We start from the raw sequence: 22,886 nt of genomic DNA on the forward strand, positions 1-22,886 counted from the left end.
CTCTCTCTCTCTCTCTCTCTCTCTCACTCACTCTCTCTTTCTCGGAATATAGTCGGCGTCCCGGAAATTTCAGCGAAAGAGAGGATGGACCTGAGAGAACAGCCGCCCACGTAAATTCGTTCACCGCCGTTGCCCCGTCAAATCGAATTCCTGGCGCGCCGACGTGCGTCAGCCCTCCACCCCGGCCCTTATCGCGCAAAAAGGCCGAGGCTGCGCGCACGTAGTCGAGCTTTTCATCACGCGCAGAGCTGTAAATGTCGTTGTCATGATCGCGTGTATACACGTGCTATACACACGCTCGCCGTGTGTATCGCGAATTTTTGCGGAAATTCAATTAGAACTTTTTTGCGAGCGAAAGCTCCGACCGTATGGAGCTTTGTGTCTTGATGACAATACGATGACGTTCGATAGAGGCTCTATAAAAGCAAACATTTCGAGGAAGAGGAAACGTCGCGTGTAACAGTGGAAAAGTACGGGGATGGTCAGACGTAAGCTTATTTCCGGTACGAACAGCAAAACCCTTACGCCGTTACACTTTTCACCTAACTTTTCTTCCGAAAAAACTTGCCGCGAAACTTTCTCCACTCGCGTCGTGTGAGTAAATTAAAAAAACTTACTTGCGAATTACGCTCCCTCGGTAATTCTTCAAATCCGCTGAGCTTTTCCATCGGGAGAAGTATGAGGGTATTGAAAAAAAAAAAATCGACGGATAGAATTTTAAGGGCCCGCATATACTCTTCTCGGAATTGAATTTCGATAAGAGACTTTATAATACGGATTTAGTGCATGAAGTATAAAAAGTCGCATTAAACTTCGCCTCCTCGAATCCCAGATGATACGCGAAGTGTACGATATATGCGAGTGCCTCCTACAAGAATTACTCAAGTCCCATTTAAATAAAATGCAAATCCTCCGGACGCGTCTACACGCGGCAAACTACTCTTCCAAGGATAATTACCCAAGAATCTTATAACATAAATCTCGTGGCCGATAAAAAAAATAAAGTAGCTCGACGCAATTAGTTCCCTAAACTATACGCGCGCGGCTGTGGGCCTCCCCTTCTGGGCTCAAACGAAACGTGACAGGCGTCCAATAAGCCGGAAAAACGGGCGGATATGCAAGTTTTTCCCCTCTCGAAACCGTCGCGTGTATATAAGACGTGTAGTCGTCGTCGTCGTCTCTTACCAGGCCATTTCCGTGATTGCGGCAATTTAGCCCTTTTACGAGTCGTGCAAGAGCAGTGCCATATATAGAACGGCGTATAGTGTAGGAGTGAAAAACGAGAGATACATCGAGAAGCGAGATGGATTTTGCCGTCTAAGGCTGAGGTATACAGGGTAAATGAGCTTGTGAAGTTTGTTATATGTTGCGGAATATTATTCAAGCATATCAACACGCATCGCATTCACTAGTTCGATTAAGTTTACCAATACACGGACGATGTTTCGCAACGTCGCGGGCAAAAAGTCAATCCGAAAAACTCAGGCAAACACAGCTCTTGCAGAAATTCCGCAGATAATAAATATGCGGGACGATAATAAATGCTGCAGTTACGATAAATAAAAACGACGCCGTATTCGCATCTCTCCACACTGGGATATAAACACACACAGAGAGAAATAAGAGAAGGGGCACACGCGCGCTATCAGTAATCGCAAAAGTGCAGGGGCGTTTCGAGTGTTATTGCCTCGATCCGCCGGCAAAAGAGAGAGAGAGAGAGAGAGAGAGAGAGAGAGAGAGAGAGAGAGAAAAAAAAAGAGAAGCGGGTGGAAGTTCGAAAGACTCTTCATCTCTCGTGTCGGCTCTTTTTTGCGTGGGAGAGCGAGAGGCTCTGAATTATGCGGCGATTTCTCTATCTTTCAAAAGTAAAAGCGCCGCTGATTTACTGGCCGACGTATGGGCGGAGCTCTCGTGCTTACGACGTGGTCCACGGATTTATTTTTTTTTTCCTAGTTTATATAAGTGTGCACGTTTCCAAGAGGATGACCCGCTGAGTCACGCGGTTGTGATAAGGAGGGATTTGATTATGGATTTTTTTCTTGGAAGTAGGCGGAGGAATGCGGGGTCGCGAGCTTGTCAGTGTGATGAATCGATAATATTTTCGAGGAGTTGAGGGATTATGGTGAGGTTATGCTTCGAGCGAAAATCGCATCGAGATTCAACGAGATGGAGTGCAATTATGTGCTGGTTAGAATCGCCAAAGATTTTATTTTGCTCCATATAAGCACACGTAACTTCGTTAACTCCACAATTACCACCGATTTATCCCCCACGTGCACAAAAGCCAGCGAAAAGAGAAACGGCTCTGAAAGCCTCAACGGAGCATCGGGTACAATTACCACCAGTCAAGTCACTCATGCCAGGCACTTACATATTCCATCATCCGGCAGGCAAAGTCCTCGAAAAGTCATAAAAACTGCACGATCCGCTTCTTCTCTCTCCCCCTGTGCGTGAAAAGAAAACGCAGCAAAAAACTCGGCATCATCGAAACTCCCCGACACACTTTCCAAGGGACTTTCCGAACAAAAAATTATATACATAAAGCTCGAATACCTATAGGTGTATATGTGCGTGGGCGTCACGTGGCGGCGCCGGATATGATACCTCGCGAGCACGTGCGCGAGCAGCGCGGTCGCGGTTTTTGTCAATTGCTCGGGGGACCGAAAAGAAAGTCATGAAACATTGGTAACGCTGGCAGCGCTCGCTCGTGTGCACGGCGGGATAAATGTTAAGCGGGTTTGAGAGAATTTAAATACTCGTGGTGAAAAAAGGGAGAAAGAAAGAGTGAGAGTGGACAATGCGATATTTATTGGAATGTGGCGTTGTACGTTGGTTTTTAGAATTCGTCTAAGCCAAAACTGATGCCTTTGGTTAAATGTGCTTTGGATCACTCAAGCTATAATCGACATTAGCTGTATACGTGTGGCGTTTGATTAAAGGCAATCCGTCCTCGATAACGAACCAGCCAGAGTAATGAAACTTTTCACGGCGTTTCTCGCAACTTTGGCAATATAAGCTCGAACGGATATAGGACGCGTGCTTTTTGATGGACACGGTCGCGCAATTATCGGTAAACTTTTAATTCGACGCGGCTATAAGTACACCATTACGGCCAATTGCGACGATCGGATGGATTTCATTCGCTTCTTTTTCCACAACCGATACGAGCTCGATACTCGCCAATTACACACGATGAACAACTACGACGCCAAACATAATCGTGAATAATATACCAAAAGTATACCAATTCAAACACACCCACGCAACTTCCAAGAGAACGAAAAAAACAGCGAGCTGCACACGAGGGTGGAAATTAATCGAACGAACACATCAGGAGCTACCGTATCGGAAGTTAATTTATTTACCGGTTGGGCAAACGGCGATAATGAACAAGACGCCACGAGAGAGAACACATCGGACCGATAGAGAGCCAGTTGGCATTTTATCGGACTGCCGTGTGTGACCTACATATTCCCTGGACGACTGAAGCTGTGGATGGATGGACGGAGGGGAGACGACTTGGCGAGTTAATTTCGACAGCAGGCGGCTGCGGTGTGATATCCTGCGCGGTGGATAGGTGTATCTTGGTTTCGTCGATTTTTCATGATTTTTATCGTTGCTACGTGTATACGGTTGGTTGGAAATTCTTCTCGAATGCGTTTGAAGGGGAATCGTTTACTGAAAAGGGAAGAGTTTTGAATGCACGTTCACATTTATTAAAGGAAATTATTTTCTCCACTCCAGGAAAACGGGTCAAGAGTTAGCTTAGCGACGCATAGGCTCCAATTTACCGAGAGCGAAGTTTACCCCTCCTCAATGCCCGTAATTCATTAACATCCTTCAATAAACTCGTCGCATCGTCCATACCCTCCCATTATTTCATTTCAAAAAAACTTGCCCGATACGACCATGTACAACGCTTTTATCTCCGTTTCTCCGCAGTATTTCCATTTCCTCCCCCTCAACCGCCCGTTGTTTTCATTCCCGTTATCGTATTATCTCCCGGAGCGATGCCTCTCGGCTATCCGCTGCGCAAACGAATGTACCTTCGATCTTTTGTTGATTGTACCTTCCCTCGTCATAGACACAACGAGATGTATCTGTTGTCGATACGCCGTATGAGATTAACGACTCGCCCTTTACCAGTTTTTAGAAATTCGATCAACGTTAAAGGGATGAAAAAAAATTCCGCTTACACAACCGAGTAAAGATACGGCGAGATACAGCCCCTATATAAGGATGAAAAAGCCCCTAAACGCGCGAACTCGACCGAGGAGAAAAATACAGAAATTCATACATCCTTCCCCGTCAGATAAGCATCTCGTGTGTCAGCGAAAAGGAAAACAGCTGAGGATATACTGCCTACTAAACGTGCTTTATTTAATACAAGCCCGCGTTTGTCCCGCCGGCACGCATATCCTCTCGCACTTTACGATATCCGCGAAAATTACGTCTATTCGTTCGAGATAAAAAAGAGAGAGAGAGAGAAATGGCCGGACTGATCTACAAACAAGGAAACGAGCGAGCGTAAGCAGCCGAAGGCTCGTTTATCACTTCTACTCTAGAAGCGGATCAGGCCATGTACGCGACTGTGTCTTATATTACAGAGGACGGGGGTAGCGGAGTAAAAGAATATTTTTGAAGTGGCAGCGTGATGTACTCGGCCGTAAATTACACAGACCAATATCCAAAGTTAAACCAATCGACAAAGCCTAGGACATTCCTTTTGATACGAGATACCTAAAAAAATGTACATAGATCTACAGAAAGCGAAGTAACCTTCGGAGAACAACAGAAAATTCGCAATTTCTTATTATCCCTGGCCTATCAGTAAAAAAAACGTCTAAAAAAATGTCCAATAAAGACTCGTCAAAGGATGAAATAATTCCCTCCAAAACGCTCCTATATGATGAACCTTGGCCATAACTTGTGATTTACTTTGCGTCTCGATAAAAAACAAAGAGAGATGGAAAAAAGGATTTAAAAAAAGAGAATAAATGAAAGCACACGTACGTGCTTGACCAAATTTCCATTTAAATGGGCTCCGCGAACGTGCGAAATTTCCCGCGTGGCTTTCTATATATACACACACCTATACACAAGAGAGTGAGATATTTATATGCGCTACAGAATTATATAACTTCCGAAGCATCCAAGCTTTCAGCGCGCGAATTTCAAAATTATTCCAAGATCGATGGAACGTAAGAGCGGAAGATCTCGCTTGGAGATTAGAGATACGCTTCTGAAACTCGATATATTTTAACCTCTGAGCTAGAGAGCGAGAGGATCGTACGTGGCAATAGTTCGACTCTGATTAGACGACTAATGCAATGCTGCAACCGCCGACGACCGAGCGCGAGAAAGTTTTAATGGTAACGCTGTGACTCCGAAGTTTATTATTCCGTACAGTCAACGTTCAAGAGACGATTCCCCTCGCGCACGTGTGCTGTTCTTTTCTTTTTCTTAACGAAACATTCAAATAAAAACCTATTCGCCGTTTATGAATAATGGAATAAAATCCGCGAAGTTTATTGCTCGGAAATTCATCGGACAGATTTTCAGCCGATCGATATATTGTTTACTTTTTTCCTCGCGCGATATATAGCGCGCGGACACTTCCTCTTGCGCGCGCGTAGATGGAAAAAAGTTTTTTTTTACCCCATCGACGAACAATCCAGGACGCGCCGCGCATTTTCATGCGAGCGAAGCTCTCTCCCTGTATCCTTGTTTTTCCGAGAGTAAGCTGCTGCAAGTTTCGAAAAATTCATTATTCGCCGCGCTTTGTCCTCGCTCTTCCGACGAAATGAATAACTCCGGACAATGCGATTTTCCCCAGCTAATTGCACGGCTCGGAATTTGATTTTGCGTTCCTTTATTCGATTTTTACTTCGCCTTCTAGCTATATGATAACTTGAATTTCCGAAACCCGATACAAATGGCGCGTATGAACGTACAACAGGTTCTGTAACTGGCAATTTTAAGCTCGAACAATCGCCGTGTACACTGCAGCTCATTCGAGCTATCTCTGCTTTCAAAGTGCGTTTCAAAGCTATAACTGCATTTATATTAGAGAGCTGCGCAATGATGCGAAAGCGTCCGTAACTGTTTATTAACCAAACGAGCAATGCCGTACTGAATAAACAAATTATGTGCTTCGGACTTTGCCAATATTGAAATTTAAAGTAAACTAATAAACGATCGATCGAAAACGTTTAACTATAATAATACGTGATTAAATTCGAAGAATCGAAGCTTCAAAGTAAGCTTAAAGTGCTCCTCATAAAAAAAAACAACCAAAAACAAATGAGAACACGAGTGATTAGACGAGCTTCGAATTGCTTCCCGCGCGGCCAAATAAACGGATTTTATTCCGCGACTCTGCAAGACGACGTATAGAGAGGAGTACAAGGCCGTGAGTGGGCCGAGTGCTCGCTGCGTGATAAGAAAGAGATTCGCCAACGTGTAATACGATTACCTCTCCTTCTCTTCCGACCTACCGAGTAACAATCGCTGTACAGCGATTATTTTCTCCTTTTTTTCCTCCCAAACAAAAAAAAAAAAAAAAAAAAAAGAGAGACGCATACCAAACCCAGAATCCAGTCCGTTGTCGAGAGCAACAATGCGATCCATTAGAGGATTGATAATCTCAAGAACTTCGATCGAGAGCCTTTGTGACCGCGGACTCGTGTATCGTCTTTAAGGAAGTAACGAGGTCTATCACTGGAAATTCAAAGCTTACGCGCGTTTCTTCCTTTGTCTCGTGTCCACGAAGAAGAAAAATTCAATAAACTTCTTGATCCCGTCGCGAGGCAAGGCAATACGCTACTGCCGCGTGTTTTTATTGCGAGAATAAAAGATAATTGTAGATTTAAAAGTCACGCGTGTTATGTAAAGCCGCTCGCGCGCACACTCGACTTTTACATCGGCTTTTCGAAAAGCCGTAAAAATAAAGTACTACAGAGTAGCGGAAAATCCAGCGACTTCTCCCAAGCGTTGCGGCGAACACGTTCTTTTTATTCTCCTCCCGCGCGTTTTCACCCCCCGGAAAATAGCCGAAGCGTGACCAAGCACGTTGAGACGCCCCTTTTTTTGGAGGGGCGCGACAATCGCCGGGGCTGTTCCTCGTAGGCCAGGGAGTAAATTGCTTCGGAGGCAAAAATTTTTGGGAAAACTTGACGGCTTGATGAAGGTGTTGCGGTACTATTTGATTCGCGCGAGTTTCACTTTAAGGACTCGCATAGGGTTCTAAAATTTTACACGCGCGGTCGTACCCGTATACGGATTTCGTGCGCCGTATCGGATGGACCATAATATTTTTAACGCTGGATATTAAATTAATGTGCGAGTATTTAAACTTTGACTCCGTATTTAATGTTTCTGAACGTATGATCCATTTAATAACAAACGTAATAATCCACATACGCTTTATTTACCCAGCGATTACACTCGACCAAAATAATTACCCGAAAGTCCCCCACACACACACACACACACGCTCGTATACACGTGCATTCGAAACACAAAGAGAATAAGCTACTCTGGCGAGCTTGGTCTAATTGAAAAAAAGAGCAACTAGCGTGCACGAAAGAGTGTTGGGTAGAGAAGCGTTTCTCGAAAGCCCATTAGCGCGATAAATGCCCCATAACACGGGCCGCCGACGCGAAATACTGCACGCGCGCGCGAAAAATCCGTATAATTTGCGACGAGGAACGGCCCCAAACACGCCTCCGAGCAATTTGCGAGTAAAGCTCGCGTATATAACGCAAGCTCGGAGAATGAGGCTGATTAATGTAGGAACGTTTCGGAGCTTTTCTTGGGCGCCGCTGTGAAAAAAAGGGCTGTATACAGGGTACACCAGTTCGCGAAGTAACTTGGAGCAATCTTATTTTCTCGGTTGCAGAATTTCGGCATAAACAGACACACACAGGCGGAATTTTCTCGCTGATAAGAAACGAGAATATTTGCATGTCAAAATGGTTAATCTGTCGCAATCAAGCCGGATATTATTATCACGCAAAATTGCGTAAGCTACTTCTTCGCCCGGCTGTGCATAAACTTACGTAAATCTCGTGCAAGCTTCGCGAGGATTCTCGCTGTACGAATATTCGCTGACGCATCGAGAAACAACTTATGCATAAAGTAATAAAACAAAAGCTCAGTCGAAAACCATAAGCGACGATCAATCGACCAAAGCAGCTAGACTGCCAAAAACAAGTAGAACTCATTATATCCCGTCGTGCAGTGGCGGCGACCTTCGAGCGGCAGCAAACTCTAACACGTACAAATTGCTCTTTTTTCTCTGCCGACAGAGAACGGAGGAGGATAGGAAATTATCGTCTGTGGTGAGGCTGTTGCCGTCGCCTGTGGTCCTAGGCCGAGCACTCGCCGAGGTTTTCCTGCACTTCCGATGGAAGTCCGTCTCCGTGATTGGCGTCGGTAAGTCTCGATGTGCAGCTCCGGCGTCTTTTATTTTTCAATTTGAATCCGTGTTGGCTTACTTTCGTTCGATGATTTTATGCGCGACTTTGTATTGCAAACGTTGTTTATTACGAAATGAAGGAACGGAAAGACCCGCATCCTTTCTTTACGAAGCTCGTACAACTTTCTTATGCTTTTTTTTGCTTTACTTCGCCAAACCGTTTCTGGGTACGTTAAACTTGCCAGGCGCGATTTTTCGCAAAAAAATAAGAAAGAAGCTATTCTAGAACAGATGCGGGTAATTAGTTGCCATAAACAGCCGCGTGTAAAGATAAACGTTGCGCAAAAACATTTCGAGAGATGTAACATCAACTTTCTAGCACAGTATAGTACCTGGCACAGTATCATAACATATAATACCCACGGCGAAAGGTAGTTTACATTTAGTATAATGGAACGCGCACAAACCGCAAACTTCAAATAAGAGCTTGCGTACTTTTCCTACGTAATGTAGTAAAACCTGCTACATTCGCCTCACATGTATCCTTGACCACCTAATATAAACAATCGCGAAAGTAGTACAATTTCTTATCCTCTTTTCTCGCACTCTCGATAAAATCGCGCTACGCGCCAGCGAGCTTGCAAGAAAAGACAAGGGAGAAGTCGAGGTGCCAGTTATTATTCTCGACAAAAGCTCGCGCGAAACTCGTTTCCTGAAATACTTAGTTCACGAAAAAAGAGCAGCTAGCTCGGGAAAAAAAGCTCAAAGTTTACAGCGGAATTTGAAGTGTACTCGTTCGGCAAAATCGGGATTTCGCCAAGCTCGCGGCGCAATCCGAAAACGTAATTAGTGCGCCTGGATTTCAGCGCATTTCCTTAACGAGTGTATTCTAGTGTCATTATTCAGTCCAAAATGTCGAGCCGCTAACGACACCGCAATATTTCCTACGTCTCGCTCTCTCTCAAAGTCGGAATTCGCAGGAGTTTCCTTTCACGTTTCGAGCTTGAAAGCTGTGCTTTGGGTTTTCGCGAGATTTTTGCGCCGAAAAAAATTGCACAGCTAAGACTACTAATCATCCTGTGGCCTTTGATCACAGGCTGTCTGAAACTCCAAACCACGTGTGTGTGCACACCTGCGGCAATTGCTCTGAACATTTTCTCGAAATTACAGACAAGGCAGCCTGGTCGAGTCTGGACAGGTCGGTGATCGCGGGTCTGCGCACTATTGGCATCATTCCGCGGCATCACGCTGTACTGCCACACAATGCCAACCCGAGACAGATTCGGGCGGCTCTGAGGCCACTGAGGGCTATACCCTGCCGAGGTGAGTGCTACCTTTGTTACGATTTGTAATTTGGGGATTCGTGTAAAGTAGGTGAGTTATTGCAAATTATACGATGATACGGAAGTAATTAGATGAAAAGAACTTTTTGTAACATATGCACGATTTTCGCATTTTTTTTTTTACCTAAAATTAGGGACAAAAGTAGTCGTTTTCCGGCCGGCGGTTAAAAGTACTTTTGCGCCCGCTACTCAATTCATTGGCAAATCTTCTAAAACGCGAAAAACAGTAAATGCGTTACAAAAATATGGTGTGCACCAAGGGCTAAGCTCGCTTTTTGGCTCGTAAACGCCCTCGCCTTCGGTTCGGGCTAACTCGCCTTGATTCGCACTGCAAACTCCACACTCGGCCTAAAAAAGCCCACTTTACGCCCTTGGTACACAATATACTATTTGTATCATTGAAGAACGAAGATCAGGCACTGCATCAAGCATGAGTTGCTCAAGCAGGCCCAAAAAAGCAGTAAACGTTTATATCGAGCGTTTATATATAGGTTCTATGCGTAGATTGTGACGAGGAAAACAGAAAAGCGCCTGTGCACCACCTATCGTTGCTAGCCAGGAACTAAAGAACAAAAATGTTTTATAATTATGGCTGGTTCCACAAGCTCGTTATTTTTCTCGGCGTTTGTCAATGGAACGATAAAATAAAATATATAATAATTACTTCTATTCATTTCCAGTCAAATTTTATTTGACGATTCGATCGTAACCGGATCCAAAACTACCTCCTTCCAAGTGTACAAAATAATTTGAAAAGTACGAGAATCGCTCTGTATGTATATGCACTTCTTGCCGTACATCCTTCTTGATGCAAAATAAGTGTGCTTATACCCTCACTTTGCATACCTTATCTCATATTAAAGCTCCGCTGCACTTCTCGCAACTTTCTCCGCCCAAGAAAGGCCGCGTTTTAGAAAGTTCGAGCTTTGCATACTATTTGTCTGGAACACACACACACGCACACGCACACATACATTCACGCATATAGTACACATTACGCATGAGCTCTTTATAATACTTATGCGCAAAAACAAGCTTTACCATAAAGATCCCTGACTTTTGAAATTGCGTGCAGCCAATAATAATAATCGAAAAAAAGTTTTCTAGGACAATTTTTCAAGCTCGTAGAGCTTAAAATAACTCGAAAAAAAGTTTGCTCCCGCGGCGCACCAGCACAGCGGTTATTTTTAATTCAACCGAACAATACCAGCATCTTCAAACTTGTTGCTCACCTCTTTCGAGAGAACGTTGTGTGTGTGTGTGTGTGTGTGTGTGTGTGTGCGTTTTTTAAAGCTCCTCTGCGTTTCTTTTCATTACGGCTGCGCACTCGGTCTGTTTAATTCGAGCTAACTGGAAGGTATTTGCGCCGCATTAGACAATACTCGGCGTCTTAAGTCCCGACAAAGAGTTCAGGGAAGCGTGACGCTGCATGCATGTTTCGGTATACACGCAAAGCCAGAAGTAAATTTCGAATCCGGCCCAGCGGTATTTTCGCACGACCTGTTATCGTACGGAGTTTGTCGGTATTTTTTCGGACAACATTTCCGTCGGTCCGAAAAGTTTTCCTAATTAGCCGACATTCCAAAATTTACCGAGGAAAATTTTAAATAAAGAGCGACTCGACTCTAGCGAACATAACGCATATCCGAGAAATTCAAGCTGCATTTCTCACTCTTGATTCATATCCAGCAGTAGATCGCGCATATGACGTCCGGCGTGCGCTGAATTCCAGCGGCGCTAATTCGCTCTGTAAATATCCCCCTCGAACGAAAGACAGGCTTCTGATGCCTTCGTATGTATAGCACACGCGTGTATGTATGTGTGTAGTGGGAGATTTATGTGAAGCCGTCTGTTTTGCCTTGTGGGCAAATGTTTACGGACTGTATAGGGGTGAGAGAGTGAGTGACGGATTCGGCAGCGTGAGCTGCCTGTTTGGACTTCCGGGATTTAAATTGCGCGACGCGTTATGTAACGAGAGGGTGGGTTTCGGGATATGCTAATGCCACCGCTGCTGTTTTTCTCCGGGACGAGAGTGACACTGCGCACACATTACGCAATTAGATGCGGACGGGGTGTTCAGTTGATGGGATAGATTTTTTTAACGTTTATAGTGACAGTAATTTATTATACTGAAATTTAATTAAGATTTTTTCGTTGAGCTTTTGAAAGCAGATTGTTTGGACCTTCTCTGGTTTAAATGAAAAACTGATCAAATAAAGTAGTGAAAGCTTTTCAACGGAATAATACCCTTGTGTAAACCACACATAAAAAACTTTCATCAGTACATGTGTTCTCTACATTAAAGGATACACTCAAAGTGGATAAAAAAATCTCAAATCCAACTCCTTCGCGATTCCTCCCACATATTATTATCTCATATATTCCTTCGTATTTAGTCAGCAAATACAGTCTCTACTCCACATCAGCATACAGCATAACTCGGCGCAATAATGAGAGAACGATATAGCGCCGTAGAAGAGACATAGACAGGCGCGCGGGCGACACGAGACAAAATTGAATTTGCTAGATTACATTGCAGAGCAGTGCCGCGCCGATCGAGAGACAACTGCGCCTTATAGTGTATATATACCGCGCGCTGTTGCGTAAACGAAACACAGCGCTCCCGCGCGTAACCCGACCCCGAATGCATAATTTCCTCCCTTAATCGCGAACCTGTCATTTTCAAGGTCAACCCTGACAGCACCGGCTGTGTCCCCCTCTCGGTCGCTCATTTTTTTGCTTCCTCCTAGAGGAAGCTTTGTAATAGTAAAATTTTGAGTTTCTTCAAAACTTCTAGAAAATACTTTTTGTGTGTTAGAAGTTCAAATCAAGTGTTTTTGGAAAATGTCCGTATGGATGCGTGTGTATGTGTGTGTGTGTGCGTGTATGTATACCGTAATATTTCTGGAACTACTTTGTCAATATCAATAAAATTTGACATGCATATATATTTTCTGAATTCGGGAAGAACAGTTATTTTTTAATTTCTTAACTATATTTTTTTGTGGACATTTTTTGATTTTTAAAAAATACTATTTTGCGTTTTTTTCAATCATCCCATTGTCACAAACAATTCAGCTATAATGCATTTGAAAGAGAATAAAATTACCTACTTTTCCTCGTTTGGTGCTCGAGATTGATCGCATTGTTCGGCAGATAAAATGAAAAAGACGATTTTTTTTTTAAATTCATATCTCTGAAACTAAACGTCATAACCTCGCGAAAAAAATTATGTCAATGGGTCACGTGTCAAAATGTACCCCATTAAAAGTGATTTCAAGTGATTTGACTACTTATTTTTTCAGTAATAAATCGAAAACTGAAAAAATAAGTTTTTTTGTGCCTCGATTACGGACGCAAAAAGGCCTTATTGCACTTGAGATTTCGGAAAAAACTAGATATTTTATGTGTTTTGGCTAAGTTTATTGCACAGCTTTCAAACCCCTATGGTTCGTAAGATATCAAGGTTTCAATTGTTTTTTGAAAATTTTTTGATTTCTTATATCTCTAAAACAATGTAGTCAAATGCTTCAAAATTTTATTTGGTGATTCACTATAAAAAAAGCTATCTGCTGTTAAAATTTTAAACGATTCCATCCAGTTTTCAACTAAAGAGCTAAAATGTAAAAATCGTTTTCTTGAAAATTGCGCGAGCGACCTATCTAATGAATAACCTGTTATTTTGATGGTTAGGTTGGTTAGGGACACATGTAAAAATGCGTGAATTTCTGTGAAAAAAAATTGACGACAGTGTTCGTATTCTATAATAAGAAAACAGAGGGGTCTGCAAACTTTTGGACAATGAACTATCCAAAACTTTTATTAAATTGTGTATCAAAAATCGCCTCATACATTAGCAAGCAGATATATAGATATATTAAAACAATATTTCATTTATTGGACTTATAAATTTAGTTGGAGGAAGCTACGTGACAATGAATTGGCAGCGGTTTTCTCTATGTGTGGAAGCATGTAGAAGGATATTTTTCGAGTCGCGAGATCGAATTGGAAATTGAAAATGTTAGCATCGCGCGGATTGAAATTTCGTTGACGGCACGTGCTTCGATCGAGATGTATTTTTACCGGAGAGATTGGCGAAGCATTTTTTTTTGGAAAGCTGATGCTGCTGCTGTTGGCGGTTCGATCGTGTTTACGGTGAAATGAATGATTTTTCTGTATAGTAGAAATTTTCGAGGGAGACGATGGAATGAGATTTTTTTGAGAGGTTTGGGAGAGCGGAAAACTGGTTGAAGATTGAAGAGATTAAAAGAAATTTCTGAAATTGGACGATAATAACCTGAACATTTTTTTAAACAAACTAAATTTATTGAATACATTTGATCTGGCAACATTTCAAGGGAAATGTGGAAAAATGAGAGTAGCAAGGCTATAGAAAGCTGACAAAGGAAACTTTGTATAGAAAAATGTTTTTTGTATATTTACGGTGCAACTTCAAATTAATTACGATTTTCTCGTACTAGTGAGCCGTGATGCATCAAAATAAAGAAGTAGTTCTGGTCAGCGACGCTAGGTGGCGCGTAGGTATTTTTTTACTTCCCAAATCGCTGTCTGCGAGCCCAATGCATACATAGCGGTATGTCACCTATGCCAAAACTGTCATTTATTGGATTTGCTTATATGAGTCGCTCATGCTATAACTACGTGAAGATCGAGATTGAAAAATATTGGCCCGAATTTTGAGTCTTCTATGAAGGCTTTATAATTTATCAATTTATCTCTTCTATTTTGGGCACCTGCTTTTTATTTTTAAAATACTGATTTATAAATATTGGAAAAATTGAAATTACTTCATAGCACATTACTTAACGAAGTTATGTGTGCTGAAAGTTGCACCTGAGGCAATAACTCATTATGTATTTTTTCCATAGCCCGTAAAATGCAAAGTACGCGAAAAATAAAAAAGTACGCTTGCTGCAACATCGATAAGCACTTCTTTTCGTTTTAAAAATTCAGCACTTCCTTATGCATACTAAACAGTTACTTGAGAAATGCTTTTGCATCCATAATGGACGCAAGAATGAATTTCTCTCTTCCACCGAAAAGTTCCATTCGGCGAATAAAAAATGAGTTATTAGTCCTCGAATATTTCTACCAAGAAGCGGATTCCTAGAACTTTATTAAAATTATACAGACAAAATTCGAACTATTTGCTTTAAAATTGCCCAACATTCTATTTTTTGTTTTTAATATTTAAATTAGAATGAATAATTATTGAAGTTTGAACAATTGAAAAATACAATGACTCATGCAACAAATCAATCTGTCCACAGCAATAGTCGTGTGCTTACCGATCGAAGGAGGTCTTCTCTCCCGGACGCTCGTCGAGCTGGACACAATGCAGGAGTCCCGAATCCCAAGTGCAGTGGTTCTCATCGTCTACCCTCCGAACCCTCAGCCTTTCCTGCCCAACAACGATGGCGACGATCGTTACTACGACCCGTCGTCCCCGTTCTCCTCCAGAGACACCAACGACACTTCCATCCCGGACGAGCTGTTCTTCTCCGAGGAGACACCGCAACCTGACATCGACGAAAGACGCTTCCTGCCACCACGAGACCTTGGAAGGAACAGCCTCGACAACCTCCTGGCCATCGTTCCCTTCGATCAGAGGTTCGTGGATTCTCCCGCACGGAGTATCGATTTCGTTAATTGGTGGAAAATTGAGGGACGATGATGAGACGAGTGATTGCTTTATGGAAGAAATATATAGGCGATTATTATACAAGCTGCGTATACGTACGAAACTTCGGAATTATGCGGCGAGGATAATTCAAATCGTTCGGGGGCAACTAAAATAGTTTCGCTATTGTGCTGGTCTCAGGGCTTGCTCGAAAATGTTTCTCTCGAAAGGAGCTTCTCGATTGTGTCCGGATGGAAATTTGGGGATTCAGAGAGAGAGAGAGAGAGAGAGAGAGAGAGAGAGAGAGAGAGAGAGAGAGAGAGAGAGAGAGAGAGAGAGAGAGAGAGAGAGAGAGAGAGAGAGAGAGAGAGAGAGAGAGAGAGAGAGAAGAACATAAAAGCGGAGCAGAAAATTAGTTTCGCGAAAGGATGAGAAAAAAAATAATATGTACAAAGTGACGTTCGCTCTTCTCGGAAAGTACCTATATATATCCTTTGAAAACGAGCCGGGCTTTTCATCCACGTCGAGAAAAGAAAGAGCCCAGGTGCGGATCGATGAAAAGATCGGCGTATCCTTCGCTCCCTCTCTCTCTCTCTCTCTCTCTCTCTCTCTCTCTCTCGTTACATCCTTCTTTCTCTCTTTCTTAATGGTCATTTAATAATGGCGATAGCCCGGAGCTATCCGTCGGCCTTTTGATAAGAAGAGAAAAGGAGATCTATCCATTGAATTAGCCGACGTGGATTTTCCTTACTTAGGGTCGGGTGTACGGAAATTTGTTGGAAGGATTTTCCCTTCTTTTTATCTTCTCTCGCCGGCTAGCTGTGCTGACCGTTCGTTAGAGAGACTTTCTTTCTCCTTCCTCTGGTTTAGGTGTATACATATACTGCGTATAGATGTTCATTGTTTGTCACTCGATTACTGCGCTACAGCTTCGAGCTTTCAAACAACACTGCTGCAAAAGAGGATTAAGCTGCACAGAAGGGATTTATTTTTGTAACGACTCCGGATTCGTGAATGTTTCGAGAGAATTTCTTTATTCTGAAAAGCAGAGAAGCTTTTGCGTTATGAAGGTATTACTATGGATTGTCCGACTAGACCGAAGGGTGCTCTACTTGAAATTCTCAAATTGTTTTAATACCTTATAAGAGGGTCTAGTAACTGCCAATTAAGAATTCGAAATCCCTGTACAGAGAATTTTTTCAAATCCGCAACATAACCTTTACAATTAGTAGTAATAACGTACTTTGTATAAATAAATTTAATCGATCGTCGTACGATCAGAAAAACTGTTTGGTAGATAACAGAAGAGTTTTAGTACTCCCTTAATCGCGAAAACCGAGAGAACAATAAAAGTTCAATAATCGAAACCACCGCCGTTAAAGTCCACTAAAAGCCGCGAAACGGACATACAGCAAACTCGAAAGATAAGGCCGACACATGGCGTTCGATACGGGATAAAAAAGCAGTCGGAAAATGACTAAATTAGTGGACTTCCGATCGATTTGCCGGGTCAGCCGTAGCCATTCAGTATACGCGACTCCCAGCCTTGAGTGGCCTTTCAAATCGACGCAATCAAACGTCGACGGCTGTCGCAAGAGTGAGCTGAACTACGAGCCACCCACTACTTCCATGCATAGAGTGGAGCGGAGAAAAATTGCGATTTCCTTCGCTCCGATCGAACTCGACGCGACAATACTTTACCTCCGCTTTGTCGCGAACGCCGCGTTTGTTTCTTCCTATTTTGGGTCGCTGGAACGGCTTTTTTCCAAGGTTTATTTATGCCTTCATCGTTGAGAAAAAAACGCACTACTCTCGATTGATCCAAAAAAGCATACGTTCCACTATTTATGATCGCAGCTATTCGAAAAGTCCCTCTCTGCCGTCATTCAGGATCGCATAACCCAGCGAATGAAAAGCTCGGACTTGCAATTCAAAATCCGGCCGAAATGAAAACGGACAGGATGATAAAGCGGAAGGAAGTACGTATACGCTCGTGCGAGGCTCCGAATCAAGTTTCGAAATCATCTGTATTTTCAATAGCCGCCCACGTGGAGCTTTTTGCCTCGAAGAAAACAGCTTGCGGCGAACAAAGTGCGATATTTCGGAGGAGGAAGATAAAGCGGCTTTTACCGGGGGAATCTATGGGAAATCGCACGTGAATATGGCTCTGGATATTGAAATTCGGAAGGTCGCGTCGTCGTCAGAGCGTCATTTTTCCAAAAGTTCACTTTGCAGTGATTCCACGTTGAATAGAATCAACGTAGCGTATCTTAATCTTCTAATCAAAACAACTGCGCAGGCAGCCTTTCAAGCGAACTCAATCCTACAAATTGAAACAGATTCATAGAGATACATCTGAAAGGCCTTCAGGCACAACTGCGCCGCTCTGCCATTGGATTCTTATCACCAACAGTCTCGCAATTGAATTAAAGCTCCTTTCCCGTCCTTTTCCGAGCCCGCGAATTCAATGGCGGGAAATTTTAATGAGCGCAGGAAATCGCGTATATTTTGTATTTCATCTCCGAAAGTAATAATTGCAACTCGAATGCACCAGCAGAGTTCTAGCTTTCGAAAAGCACATACAGAGAGCTTTTGTCGCGGGAGCTTTATTTATGGCGCAACGAGCGTTCAAACATTCGTATAAAGTTTGAAAACGCCGGAAAATGACGAGGGCGAGCGACAAAATGAAAAAGCTCTTCGGTCGCAATCAAGGAGTAATATTAAATTTCGCAGCCCTCGACCAAGAAGAAGAAGCTTTTTCAAGATAAACTTCATTACGCGCAAGCTAGTTTAATCAAGCGCAAAGTTATTTCCAAGAAAAACGACGAGGTTTTGTTTTGCGGCGCGGGCTTTACAAACTGCGAACAATAACGTATTGTCGAGTGTGTGCTTGTATAAAAAAGCTTCTTTCGCCCAGCCGATCCTTCAACGATTATGCATTCTAACTTGAAGCTCAATTTCTGCGCCTTCAATCAGCTCACCCGAAACTAGTCTTTGTGCAGCCTCGTTATATGATACGCAACTTCGATGAGATTCTTTCTGCCATTTACAGATCTACGTAGGCGTGTGTAAGCTGTTTCGTTTGGATGGGGTTAATCCTTGTAAACATTTTTCGGATTTTACGCGACGGAAACGCTGCTCTCTCTCTCTCTCTCTCTCTCTCTGTTTCTCGCTCTCTCACGTCGATCTATAGAGCGGATTTCACGAAACGTGGGCTACGGAGGGATTATTGGCCAAGAGCTTGGAACGAAATGGTTAATTGAAAAGTTTTTAATCGCCTACTTTTCTAATGGATAGTTTAGAAGAAAAGTGAAGTTTTTTTCAATTATCGAGTTTTTACCGCGTCACGGCTAATAAACCAAAGTGATCAAAGTAACTTTTCATGCATGCCATATCACTCGCGGATAAAAGTTAATTTACCCTTTGACCACGTGCCGTGCAAACACCTCGTCGAGTGTATAATGAACGAAAACTCGCGCGCATAAAGTAATTAAATTATACGCGGATTTAATAACTTCGCCGCATTTATGAGCGCATATTTATCATCCCTTTATCGTGTATAAGCATAAAAACGTGACGTCATACGCGATAACCAAATAAAATTGTCACATCGACCGATGCAGAAACCAATCAGCTTCGAGGAAGCATCAAATATAGCTCTAATAGAAGAGCCCGCCCATCGGATTAGCCGCTCGTCGAATATTGGCGTGACAGTAGTTAAAGGGTGTGTACGAAGGGACAAGACGAGACTTGTATGCAGAATCTCGAGAGGAAATCGTCCGATAGCCCCGAGGATCACTGGGGCAGTATACACTCGTAAGCTGAGAGATTTCCTCGAACGAGCTTTCGCTCGGTATCTACGGGCGTGTATGTATGGCCGGGAGTTTTCATTCGAAAAGGTGTTTGCTGGGTTCCATTGTTGTTTCGCCTACTACTGTTGGTCGTTCGAATATACGGAGATAATTAATCGAGTGCTTCGCTATTGTCGGATTATGATAATTAGATTATATTATAGGCGTGTTTTATTGCTTTAGAGAGGGCACTTATACTCGCGAAGTAAAATATGACGACGTATTTAAATTAGTTCTCTTGTTGCTATAAATCCCGTATAAACCCTTAAGCCGTGAGATTTACGCCTTTGAATCTCGAATGAAGTGTCTCTTACAGGCTATAGCACTTTTATTTGTCTGTTCTAATTTGTCGGGATGAAATTCGTGCGCAGCACTTGCTTTTATTTCGCTGAATAAAAAATGTCCAATTTTCAGTCAATTATCGATTCCGAGCTTTTCTCATGGAAGCTCCAAGACGCGCTCTCTAATTTGCAAGTCGAACGAGCTTGCGCAGACTCTTTTTATTATCTTATCAATTGTACTCTCGAGTATTCGATGTGTACAGTGGCCAATGTTTCGCATCATTCCGGACAATTGATGCATTTCTTCTCTCGTCCTAGAGTCTTCTTATCTCTTGCCGCATTGGCTACTCTCTGGTGTTTTTATTTACTAAGAGCTTCATTTCATCGATCTTATTGAATTCCCCGAAAAAGTAGCGCCTAGAATACGTTAATTAAATTAGAACGAATACAATTGACTCTTCGCGAGTCTCAGCCATATTTGATCCGCGATAACCTGGAGCGAAGCCTCGAAGGCAACAGGTAGCCGATAATCCAGATCCTTACCTTTCTACCCTACAGGTATGAGGTTCAGAGGCTGTTGAACGGCACGACGAGCTATGAATCACCACGTACAGTGGACCATCTCCGTGAGGCTTTGGACGTACTGACGACAACTGAAGACGAGAACAACGTCAACGGCTCGGCCGAGGCTGGACTTAACTCCTTCAATAACAAGATGTTCACCTACGGTCTGTTGTCGTATAGCGCAGAGGCGAGTTGGCAGCCTGTGTTGACGGTCACCGAACAGTTGGAAGGACTTTCGGTGAGAGAGATACTTAAGAGCGGATTTGCCGACGAAGAAATATTCGACCTTCTCTGCGATGATCAGAGCGACTGCCCTGGTAAGTTTTCGTGGAAAATTAATTATGTACTTTATCAATAAGTTATTGAGTACGGTCGGCAATCTTATTTCGTATCTACGCAAATTTATCGAATATCAATGTATCGACTTTCAGTGACGTATCAAACTCTGTAGGAGAGATGTATTGATGAAATTTCCCGGGTAGCTTATACGAGCTTAAATCCCGCCCAGAAGATTCAACGAAATTAGTTGCGTGTTTTTGCGGTCTATTGCTCCCTTCCACGCTGAAGTTACAAGTATAGCGACGAGCTATGTGACCCCCTCGGCAAACTTATGAGTGTGTCTTTTGGGGAAAACTTTCGCCCTTTTATGTGTACTCGAACACTACGACGAGGCAACGTAAGCCCTATAGTAAAGTCAAACAGGACAATTTGTGTTTCTGAAGCGACGCATTCGCAGCTACTTTAGGGACACTATATTTCAGCCCCTCATTATACGAATGAAAATTCAATTAGTTTTAACTTTAGTAAAAACAAACTGAGCCTGATCTATAACGATGATTTTGTTAATGCTTGGAATATTTTGTGGGACACGTGTTTATAAAGTTCTGTACGTGTGTGTCGGTACAGTTTCGATCGAATCGAAGAATTATGTATTCACCTCATGATCTTACGGAACATACTCTTTTACAATTGCTACTGATTAAGTATGGAAGGAAATTTTGTTGCGGCGAAAAAGAAGGGGTATAATTTGAATGATTGCAGCATTCACGTGTACTAAATAAAACGAAGAATGTATACTTGCGACAGCCTATGAATTCAGAATTATTATTTGTTGCAGTAGAAAAAATGTCTGGAATTCCTCTACACACTGCACATATCGTAGCTATTATACTGGGCTCATTACTGTTTGCGTTAACAGCTATAATCACCGCCGCCTTAATACGGTAAGGTATCATATTCACGATTTAAAAAAAATGTAAGCTTATTTTATTTAATCGCTTTCCATCCAATTTTGATTTGACTTATTTTATCCTGGAATACCAGAAATACGTTTCATAAATCATTTCTCAGTATTAAAAGCTTGATATCGACACCTATACTGACAAATTTCTCAATAACGGTTATGTGCAGAAGACACCTGTTGAAGAAACGTATGTCCAAGGGACCTTACAAAATTATATTGACAGCCACGGACTTCGTTTTTCCTCAAATTCCAGACGCCAGACGAGTGAGTTCCATTTCTCTGGCAACGATATATTCATAGACTTTCTAGTATCACCTTCATACTTAAAATTTATATTATAAGCCGATATAAAATTTAATATATTTTGACGTATACATTAAAAAAAATATATATCTCGAATGTAGAAAACATCACTCACACGATCACTGACAATAAACTTCACTTTGACGGATCACGCAATTTTCACCTCAGGTGGACGAGGGCATCGAGGCGATGTTGTGCTGCTGGTTGCAACAGCTGCAGGAGTTCGGCGGTCCGGAAGTGGAGAAACCAGACCTCCTGCAAGGCAGCGTTGGCTCTCTCCGTCCACATCTGCAAGCGAGTAACGGTAATCTCGCCAGACACATATTCAACGATCCCCGTGCGCGATACAACGTGAGTATTTTTAATTTATTTAGTTTCTCTTATACAATTGTAAATATTATTCACGGACGGCTCGACCTTAGGTGAGAGTATGCGCAATTAATGCAGGCGGCGTATCAGCTAGGAATAATAGATTTCAATTAAGGATTGATAGACTGAAATCGTTTATAGAAGCTCTCTAATCGGCTAAGAGCTTATACTGAAATATTAAATGCAGTTGGTACAGGCTGCAATAATATAGTATGCAAATCTGGATAATTCCCGAGCCATTCGAATATCCCTGATTATAATAATTGAACAGGAGCTGATTTCGATAATTGACCGCACCAGGGATGTTGGGTGTTTTCGAAATATTCGGCTGTATTACATTAATCTTTTTATTCTCAATGTCGAAAACGTAAACAAGCGTGTTGGCTCTAAGTTACCGTCGCATTATTTGTACTTCGAGAAACCTGTGCACGATGTCTCGACAAACTCCGATATTACTTACTGAGGATGGATTTTAAGAGCCAAATAAAAGCGCCTCGAATCAGAGCTTTCAATCAAATGTTCTACGTCAATCAAAATACATTCCCCTATACGCTATCTTATATACGTTTATTTACGAGGCAATACTGAGGAGATCTCAGATTGATTACTTTTATAGCCGCGCGAACGTCATCTGTTTTTATTACCGCACAACACTTTAACGGCTATTTTATCAACTCTCCTCTCTCCGCACAGAATAAAAGCCCTACGGAAACTTCCTCTCAAAAGGGGTAAGATATCCTCACGCGAAATCGATAGGCGATTTCTCACTCCTAGCTATCTAACCAAGAATACATTATACATTATAATACAGACTTTTATGCTTCAAAAGTAAGGCGGAAGAAAAAATTCGTCGGACTCAAACTCGGCCGAAG

General features: G+C 42.4%; 1 protein-coding gene across 8 annotated transcripts in view; it reads left to right on the top strand.

Moving 5' to 3' along the window:
* The window catches only part of LOC103316308 (guanylate cyclase 2D), a 281,070-nt gene that overhangs the window by 234,746 nt on the left and 23,438 nt on the right, over positions 1-22,886 (top strand). For 7 of the 8 annotated variants that reach the window (XM_031931234.1, XM_031931233.2, XM_031931232.2 and 4 more), the window contains 7 exons: positions 8,310-8,436; positions 9,590-9,742; positions 15,054-15,393; positions 20,094-20,416; positions 21,217-21,322; positions 21,510-21,606; positions 21,814-21,996. In XM_031931234.1, the coding sequence (XP_031787094.1) occupies positions 8,310-8,436; positions 9,590-9,742; positions 15,054-15,393; positions 20,094-20,416; positions 21,217-21,322; positions 21,510-21,606; positions 21,814-21,996 (1,329 nt within the window). The remainder of the gene's footprint in view (positions 1-8,309; positions 8,437-9,589; positions 9,743-15,053; positions 15,394-20,093; positions 20,417-21,216; positions 21,323-21,509; positions 21,607-21,813; positions 21,997-22,886) is intronic. The other variant, XM_031931236.2, reaches the window with a different exon arrangement.

This window comes from Nasonia vitripennis, chromosome 5, assembly GCF_009193385.2.
Source record: "Nasonia vitripennis strain AsymCx chromosome 5, Nvit_psr_1.1, whole genome shotgun sequence".
Classification (NCBI taxonomy): Eukaryota; Metazoa; Arthropoda; class Insecta; order Hymenoptera; family Pteromalidae; genus Nasonia; species Nasonia vitripennis.